Source organism: Saccostrea echinata, unplaced genomic scaffold (assembly GCF_033153115.1).
Source record: "Saccostrea echinata isolate AGI-Se365-2 ecotype Australia unplaced genomic scaffold, CSIRO_AGI_Sech_v1 ptg000030l, whole genome shotgun sequence".
In the NCBI taxonomy this organism is placed as follows: Eukaryota; Metazoa; Mollusca; class Bivalvia; order Ostreida; family Ostreidae; genus Saccostrea; species Saccostrea echinata.
The window spans coordinates 22,911,062-22,922,789 of NW_026889779.1; the positions used below are offsets into that span (position 1 = coordinate 22,911,062).

An 11,728-nucleotide genomic window follows, 5' to 3' on the forward strand; every position below is an offset into this window, starting at 1 on the left:
TTATTGAACCTTGACCTTGTATGCCTTCTGTTAAGTGTTACTGCTCGTCAATATGATAAACATTTCCCGACATTTCTTTTTAAAAATTTGACAATCCAATAAAAGAATAGTTTACGCCTTATTGATCCGAGTTAGGTTTTGAAACTTTCATTTGGACTTCAGTGTGAAGAAGGCTTTTCTAAGGGCTGCAGGTGTGCTTTCAATAAAAAAAGTCTCAATTAATGGAATAAAAAAAATCGCTCAAAAACATCACTTTGTTGGGGAGAATGGAATTACCATGCCTTTATATTAATGATATATTTGTATAAACTTTTTTGGCTTCAAGAATAGGAATCTGCTCTGTTTCAACTAAAGAAAAAAACAAAAACAAACAAGAAATAGACAAGTCTCATTTTTCTATTGGTTTACTGATGATGCAATAAATCAAGACACAATCAGAATCCTAACATAGGAATCAGCAGGAAATCCAGACACAATCAGAATCCTAACATAGGAATCAGCAGGAAATCAAGTAACGTGTCCATATTGTATACACGCATGCTTCACATACATACAGCGACATCTATCAATATAAACAGCAAGGTTATTGATAATCTGGTTCAATATTTTAATTCATGCAACTTATGATACTATAACTGATTTTCAATTTATAGATATATCTACAACAGCATTGCAATAAATGGTAGAAATTGAGTTTTCACAACATTATATTTGTTTAGATTTCTTTATCAAGTTCCTATATAGCAGTTCTTAAAAAAATAGGAATACTGATCCATTAACATGCTAATAAAATGTTATAATGCCTGTACATAAGTAGTACTAATCCTTGATTTAACAAACATATGGGTTAAAAATGTGTTTACCTATATACAATGCAAAGTGTCTAAACAACAAAATAATCTTTTAAGCAATACAATCAAATATTTAATAATTCGAGATTAATGAATATACTTGAAATAATAAATCATGCTGGAGTTTTATAACGTCTGCTTATTTCATGACCTTGGCGTAACAATTTAAGTAGCAGGTTTCTCTATCACAATATATAGGCACTATTGAGTTTTTTTTTACTGAAAAAATATATACACAGTCGTAAATCTTGATACAGAATAGACCAAACACAAAAGGCTTCTGTGTGACATCACTGTCCATAAAACATGATTTGCAGGAAATTTATATCTATCAATCCATAACAGTCTCCTCATACACTGACCCCTAAATTATTCTTCCATTTAATATCTATATCAAAATGAGATGATGGATCCACATTTTGAGCTACTGTACATTAAGATCTTGTGCAAAAATCATGATGCAACACTGAAAATTTCAAGAAATAAAATGACAATAATTAATCGCTACATGTAGGATTGTTCTAATCTTCGCTTAAATCTTCATAAGATATGTCATCAGCAACATCTAATTCACTGTCACTCACATCTTCATATTTCTGATTTTCTTCAATTTTTATTTCACCATTTGCTATCATTGTTTCCAAATCACCAGACTCATCTAATTTAGCGTTTCCATTATCAACATCACATCCTGGTTCTTTCTTCATTTTTTTAGCAGGAGGTGCATCTTCATCATCATTTTCTGCATTCTCTAACCCAAGTGTTTTTGACACAGCATCGAACTTTTCATCAGGGATATAATTTAGGTCAATCACACAAACTGCACAATTGTTCAGAAGTTTTTCAAACTCTTCTGGATCCATAGTGAAAATATCTGCAAGTTTCACTTTAGGTTCCATATTCACTAACATAGCTTTAGTTTCCATTTCTTGGCTGTTAAGACAACTACTATCACTCTCCTTGACAACATCTATTGGTCTTCCTGGATGTGATCTCTTTATATGGTTTGTTATTGCACTGGCAGTATACTGGGAAAATGTGCAATAAGGACAAGAGAATGGTCGTGTGGCAAAATGATAATCCACATGCGCATTAAAATCCTCATCATCTACTGCTAAGTATGAGCAATAGCCACATTTTAATCTTGATTCTATCTGAGTCCCAGGAACAAGGTATTTAAAGCCATCATGAGTTGCCAAATGTTGCCGATAATGATAAAGGCCACTTGCTCTGTGATCACAAAAGTTACAGTTATACATCAGTTTTCCTGTGTCTTTGAAGTTGTCTGCAAGGAAAAAGAACTGTTTATGTTTAAAATTACAGTGGATATAAATCATACAATTTCCAATACAAATGATTAATATATCATAATTTACCTGCGCCACCACCACCGCCATCATCTCTTTCCTTTCTTTTCCGTGAGTTTGTTTGTTGAGCTTCTTTGTTCCTTGGTGCTGATTTGTCAAATTTCATTCTCAATTTTTTACTTTGCTCCTTCATTCTTGTCTTTGCTGCAGATGCCATTTTTTCATAATTTCTAAACTTAAGATTACCCATCCGTTGCCTTAAATCAACCACATGAACTGATTTGCCTGGGTGCAGCTTTACTATGTGATTTGCAATCTTTGACCTGTCAATACAATTTGAAATTTTCAATATTAACATGCAAAAACTACTTCCCTTACACACAAACACACACAAAAATAACAACAAAAAATAAAAATGAAAAAAAAACACCATCTACTCCAAACCATACTACAGTAAAACTCACCTGGGATAGCACTGAAAATCACAGTATGGACATTTGAAGACATGAGGAACGTGGTGGTAAAAATGGGTAACAATAGTTTTGTTAACAGTACTTTGGTATGGACATATGCTACACTTGTAGATGGTCTTCTGTCTGCGGTTGTCAAATTCCACCTTGTAATTGTGGCAAGGGCTGAACATGTTTTTCAAGTCTCCTCTTGGTTCTTCATCTTCTTCTGATGATTCTTCCTCTTCACCATCTTCATCATCCTCTTCTTCCAATTCCCCATTCTCCTCCTGGTTCTCTAGAACTTCTTTCTTTATTTTCAGTTTTGGAATTGTTTGCAAAGAGGCAGATTCTCCCTTTTTTGACATAGTTTTAGTCATTTTTGTCTTTCTTGTCAATGTTTGATATCTGCTCAAGTCTAACAAGTTTGTTATCTCTTTTTCAACCTTCTCATTTTTGCAGAATGTATATTCAGTGGTTGATTTGTCAGGGTGGATTTTGCTTAGGTGCACTCTGATATTCTTTGACATTTTGCACTTCATGTCACAATGGTTACACTGATATGGATTGTAATTGTAATGGGTGTACATATGTTTTCTCAATGGGCCCCTCTCCGATATTTTTCCACATTTTGGACATCTATACAAAATACAAGGACGTTTATCCAATCCCTTTTCCTGAATAGTCTTTTGAGATATTGCCTTCAACTTCAAATCTTTAACTTTTGTTTGGCTGTGGAAGAGACGTGCATGGCGAAACAACAGGGAAGGTAGATGTGCAGCATATTCCTCACATTCACCACATAAAAGTTTGTTTTCTTTATGCTTGTTCACAAAGTGGTCTCTGAATGCCCTGAGGTCATAAAAATCTTCATTACAAACTGGACAATTCATACTCTGTTGTTCATTTTCTTCACTCCACATTTTCATTTCAGTTGACAGAGGTTTAGATATTGGTGATTTGGCTAACGTTTTTACTCTTAAATGGAAGCGACCTTTTTTCTTTCCAGTCTCTTCTTCATCTGTTTTGGATGATTTTGGCAATTTATCACTCTCATTGGAAAACAAAGTTAAAATCTTGCCACTTAAAGGTAAATCAGTAACTGTTGCCGTTTTGTGGGAATTTTTCACATGCTCTGCTATGTTTTCTTCATTTATACTGGTAAAATCACACTCAGAACATCCTTTGAGAGGAGTGAAGCATTTTGCATTAATGTGTTTAGATAAGCTAGATTTCCGTTCAGAAATAAATCCACACTCTTGGCACTGGAATGAAATTGGCTGTGGTGGTGTCCAAATCACTTTCTCTTTCGGTTTGATTTTATCAACATGGCAAGATTTTTTAGGAGAATTGCTATTTTCTGTATATATCTTGAATCGGATTCTCTCTCCAGGATGGCAATTTTGCATGTGATTTTTCACACCTCGGCTACATTTTGCTCTGAAAGAACATGTTGGACATCCGAACTTTTTAAACAAAGCATGTGTATATGTATGACGCACACAATTACCTCTTGCATTTGTTGTGTAACTACAGTTTGAGCATTTCCATGAATCTCCTTTTTTTAAGACTGTTGCTATAGCCCCTTTAGATTCTTTTTCTTTCACTGTTTCTTCACTTGCAAGTTCCTCTGTATTCTGAATTTTGTTCATTTCTTGCTCTTGTTTCATGACAGTTATAGGCATAGTATGTTTTCTAATCTTGCCATTAATAGCACATAATACAGGCTTTGCATCTCCATTGAGCTTATGTACATCTTTTATATGGTCTTTAATCACCTTTTCCTTGTCACTTTTAAATTTTCTGGTTTTACAAGCTGAACATCTCCATATGGGTCTCTTGCATTTGGTTTCACGGATATGTTTATATATTTTTCTTTTTCCTTTAAATGTCATCTTACAAAGCAAACATTTGTAAACTGATCTATATCCTACAACAACTTTTTTCCCTTTTCTGTCATTGCTCTCTATTTCTCTGGTATCTGCCTCAGTTTTGATCTCTACTTTGACATCTCCCACTTCTTCATTCTCAGCTGAAATAACCCTTGATTCTTCATCAGGACTATCCAGAATTTGTTGCATCAAGTTGGGTGCAATGTACTGAGAATCCAACTCCACATCAGTCTTGTCGTAAGAAACTCTAACTTCCTCTCCTCTATGTTTCATATGTATGTGCTTACAAATATCTGACTTGTAATGAGATCTTTTATCATCACAGTATGGACAAACAAATCTTTTCCTTGAGCAATGTGTCATTGCATGCCTGACCAAGATGTATGACTGGATGGCCTGTTGATTACAAGCAACACACTTAAAATTGTTTCCAATGGAAATTACGCATTCTGGCAGTTTGTTCTTTTCAGGAGTTGGTGGCAGTTTTTCATTCAACACTGGCTGTTTCAAAATAATTGGAGAAGAAACATTTGTAGAAGTGGCTTCATGTCTGTTTGCAGATCCATCTGACTCTTGATTTGCAGGAGGTGAAATAACTGGAATGTTTAGAATAGGTTTCTCATCTGGAATGGATTCACTCTCACCCCAATATTCTTTTGCTTTCATACTGTGGATTGCTCTATTTATTTCATCTTCAATATCCTCTAACTTCACCTTTGAGTGTTGAATTGGTTTCCGATGTGTTTTTTGAATGTGTGTAACCATTGAAGAATTTTCAAGTTCCCCATGTTCACAATAATTACACTTGTAAAACGAAATATTCATGTGCTCTAAGATGTGCTTGTGGAGGGTGTATTTATCTTCAAAAACGTCACTGCACATAATGCATTGAAACATAGGTTCATCTTCTTCCTTAGAAAAGCAAGGCTGAAGTTTCTTGTGCAGTAGATCTCCACCTAAGAAAAACATATTTGACAGCTTTATATTTGCTCCACTTGTTGACTTAACTGCAACTTGCTTCCTCTTTGGAACAAGGAAATCAGATTCAACATCAACATCTTCCTCACTTTCACTACTAGAATCCATTGTTCTCAATCGTTTATTAGTTTCATTCTCAGAACCATTCTTTCTTTTTCCAAATTGAAACTTTATAAGTTCTCTTGTGGATTTTTCCTGGGGATTTGCTTCCTTCCTAATACCCTTTCTCATCTTTGGTTCCAAATTTGGATGACTTTTTACATGTCTAAGTAAATCTAGTCTTGTTTTTGTTTTGAACGGACACTCACAACACCGAATAAAATCTTTGAAAACATTTCCTGGTGGAATATAATATGTTTTTTTTGGACCAGTAAATTCTATTCTTTGTTTTTGCTTGACTTCCCCTGCAGCTGATGACTTAGTCACCATCAAATGAATACTTGTATGCTGAATAAAACTATCTATGTCATCACAACTGAATGAACAGCAATCACAGTGATGTTTGTCAATAGATGCATCCATGTTCGAACCTTTAAATTTTCCTGACTTGTGCCTTGATACATGTGCTACATATTCTCTCTTTGACTTGTAAATATTCTCACATATTTCGCAAGCATACACATTCACGGTAGTTTTAAACAGTCTCGATTTAAAATCCTTAAGCCAATCTGCCCCTCTATGGCTTTTTTGCAAATGGTTACCAATTTTTTCTCTGATATTAGTTTGGTAATTACATAGCTCACACATATAAATGGTAATTTCGTGATGACCTTCATGAAGATTAATATGTCTTTCAAATTTCACAATAGAGTCACTTGAAGATGGGCAGACTGTACAACAAAATGGCCTGCTTCTGTCATTGGGTCTGATGTGTTGAAGCCTGTGTCTCCTAAGAAGTGAACTGCTTCCAGCCAAGTAGGAACATTTGCTGCATCGCAGTAAAGATCCTATTCCCAACTTAACTCCTATCTTCTCAACAGGCTGTTTTTCTTCAAATTCTCCAACAGTATTCATACTAACAAAAGGTTCTTCAGCCTCATGGTTTTCATGTGGTTTTGGTGCTTCATTTTCTTCAGAACTTTCTCTTCTCTCAATTTTAATTGCTTGATTATTAGTAAAAGGTTCTGGTGAATTCTCCTTTTGGTGTTCATTATTTGGCACTGGTGAAATGGGTCTAGGTTCTGGAGATACAGGTTTTGGTGCAGTGTAGGAATTTAATTCCCTTTCTTGACAAATAAGTTGTGCTGTAACAGTAATCTGTCTTGGTTTGCCTGGATGGATGGTAGAAATGTGCTTCAGAATGATTCTTCTATTTGGATCTCGTGTTGTACAATATGGACATAAGACAAACTGAAGTTTATTAGCTTCACAATGGCCAATGAGTTCATCAATGCTGTTGAACACTTCCTTGCATGAGGAACACATGTAAGACTGCAGTGTTGAATGAACTTTTTCTAAATGCTCCTTGAAGTGTTTTAAAATATTGGTAGCATACTTGCAGCCATCTCCACATTTAAACAGCAATCCTGACTGATTTTTGGCATGGCAAAATATGTGTCGGAAATGACATTCATCAGTATAGCTTTTGTGACCACAGTGTGCACATTTAAATTCTTTAGCACCCGAATGCATGTTTAGAGTATGTTCCCTGAAGTCTGTTGAGGTTAATCCAGCAAATCCACATCCCTGAAATCCACACTGATAAAATTTCATAGTTGAAGCACTCCCCTTGTTTTCATCTGCCTTGGCTACTTTTTCAACTTGTTCTTTTAAACAGGTCGACTCACTGGTTTGATTTCCATTTACTGAAGAATCACATCTTTCTTCAAAGAGCCTTGATTCTACTTCATTATTCTCACGTGATTCATCTGCAGTTACCTCTTCATCTCTACTAAGCCCATCCTCAAATGGTGCTTTTTTGCTTCCATCAGGATGGTCCATACTTTTTGTTTTTTCTAATTCAGAATCTTTTATTGCACCTACTTCATCTGATGATTCTCTATCCGGAGACAAATCTCTGAACATTTCTTTTTCAAAACCTATCCTTGCTATTCTACTTTCCTCGTCTTCTTCATCTGCATGCATCACTGTTTGATCAATATTATCTTCATTTTCAGGTTCTGATACATTGCATGCAGGTTCACTCAAGCTAAATGTACTGGTTATTCTAATTTGCAGATCATTTTCACCATTGTTCAAATCAGAATTGTCAATACTTGAAGTTGGTTGGACAACTGGAAGAAGTTCTTTTACATGACTGTCCTCCTCCTCATCATCAGAGCTTAGAACAATTTGTTCCGATGCCTGCATAATTTTCTTGGCTTCAGATGATAACTTTCTTTGTGCCTCAGCTGCTGCTGCAGCACATCTTAATCCATGCATAATTTTAGACACCAGTTTGCATGATATGCTAGGTTTATATTCAAAGTGTTCTCTCAATTTACACATATTTGGGTGTATGTGTGTCCATATGTGTTTCAAGAAGTTTTCTTCCAAATCAGATTTAAAGTCACAACTTTTACATGAGTATGTATTTCCTGACTTTTTGAACAGTAGTTGATGATCTGGTTTATTTGAATTACCATCATCTTTAATTGATAATTTCAATGAGGCAGAATCCCCGTTAATTCCAGAAGAGACAGAATCCAATTGTTTCTTTTTCACATTAGAATCAGAAGATGGCATATCAAACTTGGTTGGAAGGCTTTTCTGTCCTTGGTTATTCTGAGCAAAGCTTTTGGTTTGATGAACACTTGCAACTGGGGGGTTAGTTCCAGGAACCACAATTAATCTTTGTGTTTGGTTGTTTGATATAACAGCATTAGCATTTGGTGGAGCAGGACTGATATTTACAAACTGGCCAACTGGGGGTCTGCTTACAGGGATTAGCCTGGAACCAATTTGTCCCTTTCCTGTCTGAAGCGAATATGGACCTGTCATAACAGTTCCTGGACGTATCTGCTGGTGAAGTGGAACTTGCACTGAATTTACTGGAACAAATATCACTGGCTGAGGTTGGCTTCTGACAACATTGCATAAAACTGGTCCTCCAACAGCTGGCCCCTGATATGGCATTGGCTGAGCAATAACTGCCTGAGGAACTGAAGTCACATTCACTGGCAAACTTGTACTTGTTATTGCAATAGCTCTTGTTTTTGATATACCGGGTGAAATTGTGCTTGCAGACAATACTGGTTTTCGAGAAATGATGCTTGGAGGCTGATTAACTTTTGACAGATTAGGAACAGAAAGAATTGTTGTGGTACTGGGTCTTTCTTTCGCAATCTTGTTTTCTAATTCCTCAACAGTTTTTGGCAATTGGCTTACAGCTGTTGACTCTTTATTTGCTGGAATTTGTGAAGATTCCTCTTTTTGATCAATCATGGACATTAACATTTTCTTGTTAAGCTGCCTTCCAAAAAAGGTTATTTCTTTTTTAGTGTAAAGTTCCTCTATGATTTTGTTGATTTTCTTGGATCCTCTTAAGCCACACTTAACCATTTTGTTTGAATGCAATTTTTTCACATGCTTTTCTATATCTTTTTTTGAATCATAGGTTGTCATGCATGAAAGGCAAATATATGGGTCTGCAAGAATATGAAAAGCCACATGTTCCTCAAATTTTTTTCTTTGTGGTGAAACAAAGAGACAATTTTTACATCCGTATTTTCCATCTGCTGAATACATAAGGTGAATTTCTTCTCTCCTTGTTTTTTGTTTATTGCAAGAAGACATATGGGTGTCAAGCAAATCTTTCTGGTCAGTTGTGAAAAGACAGTGAGGACACCTTACTAATCCAACAGTTGACCAAGCATCTTCTGTAGTTCTCTTTTGTGAAGAACCTGACTGAGCTCCTGTTTGGTCAGTGCTAGTTTTGCCACTTTCAGGTAACTCTCTTTTTGAAGAACCTGACTGAGCTCCTGTTTGATCAGTGCTAGTTTTGCCACTTTCAGGTAACTCTCTTTTTGAAGAATCTGACTGAGCTCCTGTTTTGTCAGTGCTAGTTTTGCCACTTTCAGGTAACTCTCTTTGTGAAGAACCTGACTGAGCTCTTGTTTGGTCAGTGCTTGTTTTGCCACTTTCGGGTAAGAGCTGAGACTTACTAGATGAATTAACAAATTCTTGCAAAAGTGTCTGTATTTCTTCAACATCATCTGCAGACTCTTTTTCAGATTTAGTACTGCCATTATTGTCTTTCTGATTAGCCGCTTCATTCTTATCTCCAATTTCATCTACAGAAATAACTGTTTTATTTTCATCATGCTTCCTAACTGTGTCAATAGTTTCTATCTTTGCATTATTTTCTTCATCAATCGAATTACTTTCTGTCTGAGTTGGTTCATTGTTTTCTGTTCTTGGGACATCTGATTCATTGTTTTCTTCAATATCTATTACAAGACTCTGTGAATCTTCACCATCTATCTCCAATTCAGAGATTTGATTTTCTGGCAATTCAACCCTTTCTTCACTTTCTTGTTGTATCTAGAATAAACATATTAAGTCATAAAGATATGATTATTCGGAATCTGTAAGAGGTCCATGGGCCATTTTGAAAATTAAGAATGCTAAATGCATTCTGTGTATTTGTATGAATTTCAAATTCTGCTACTAATAGCAATAGAAATTTACAGTAAAACAAGTTTACAGCAAACATGGCTATTGCAAATCCATTCCTTGAAGTTTTTTTTAAACAGTACCAGAAATTTGCGAAAAAATTACATACCTGATCGAATATCTTTTCCTTTTCTTCTGCTGAACGTGTTGTAGTTTCCTCTTCATTGCTAAATTCTTTTTCTGAAGAAAAAAAAGTGTCTTTTAAAAAAAAAAAAAAGACAAAACATAGCAACCACCAATTTTTTTTTACAATGAAATCAGAAATGTGAAAGTGGACCAAGTATGCCATTTACCCTACACTACAGTCAGTTGTTCTGTAACAGTTCTAATATGAATTTTATTCCCTGTAGTTTTAAACAGTCCTTTGAAATTTCTGGATATAACGTATCTAATTGCTCATCTCTCTTATTTTGTTCTGAGCATGCTTTACTGTAATAGAAACTGTTTGAATTTTTTTTTTTAATGCAATTGCCAGTTTTTTAGCTATGCAATTGACCAGTCATTAAAACTTTGAAGTCAATTTTTGAACTTTCATCCAAAATATTTTTATAAATGATTAATAATGAAGCATTTTTCTTAATGTCATTGGCTGTTAAACTTTAAAAAAACTTAGAATCATCAGGTGATGGAATTAAAAAAAACATTTTTGGCAGTTGAATTCTTGTACAGTGTCATCTATTTAGCAGAATGTTTTTGCACAGTTTTGCAAACTTGCATATTTTTTAAAAAAACAACTTTGCTTGAAATTATTTCCTCTTACTTTAAAAAATTGATTTCAAGGAAAAAAAATCAACCACATTACTAACCTTGAACATCCTGATTTTCATCTACATTATCCTCTGACATGACAACTCTCTGCTCACAGTCTGTATCCTTCATTACTTCAACAGATTTTTCTTCGGACGTTATTGATTTCTCATCAAATTTTTGAACATCACTATCACCATTTTCATCTCCGTTTGAACCTTTCTCTGGCATTTCACTCAAATTTTCATTGGTGTCAGGAAAATTAAGCCCCAAATCACTGTTACTTTCATCATCATTCTTTTCCTTTTCTGCCTCCTCTTCCACATATTGTTGCACAACAGATAACCCCTTACTTCCCTCACCAAGGGTTTTATCACCTGTGTGTAAAACAGGGTTCATAATCTGATCAGTAGGATTAATTTCAGAATCACTGCCTTTGACATTGTTCACTGGTTCTTCTGTGGTTTCATCTGATGAAGTTGTTTTCTGAATACCTAAGGTAACTTCAGATGATAAGGAATTTTCAGTCTCTTTATCTTCGGTAACTTTATCATTTACTGAATCTGATGGTTGCACCTCTTGGTTTTGAATGATCTTTTCAGTTTCTTCAATTGTCACTTGCGAATTTTTCATCAGATGTGTTTCATCTTTTTTCATCTCATTTGATTTCTCATCAGCAGTTGAAGAAATTTCCTTGTCTTTTTCACCATCTGTCTTTTCATCCTTTTCAATGCATTTAAAAGCATCAAATATATTTCTTTTACTTGATCGGTCCAGCTTTCCATCAGTTATACCTTTAGTGAGTTTTGTTTCCCTGCTTGTAATACTTTGACAACTTTTGTCCTCACTGACCGAGCCACCATGATGTTGACCATCTACTTCATCCTGTG

The 11,728-nt window shown here is 35.1% G+C and overlaps 1 protein-coding gene across 1 annotated transcript; it reads right to left on the reverse strand.

The window, feature by feature from the left end:
- Nucleotides 1-388: 388 nt before the first annotated feature.
- On the reverse strand, nucleotides 389-11,495 carry LOC133196960 (uncharacterized). Its single transcript, XM_061332802.1, has 6 exons — nucleotides 10,898-11,495; nucleotides 10,201-10,271; nucleotides 9,518-9,959; nucleotides 2,623-9,319; nucleotides 2,228-2,481; nucleotides 389-2,136 (listed from the first exon to the last, which is right to left on the reverse strand). Exons 1-6 carry the CDS (start codon nucleotides 11,493-11,495, stop codon nucleotides 1,373-1,375), a joined length of 8,826 nt encoding a protein of 2,941 aa, XP_061188786.1. The 3' UTR covers nucleotides 389-1,372.
- Nucleotides 11,496-11,728: the final 233 nt, after the last annotated feature.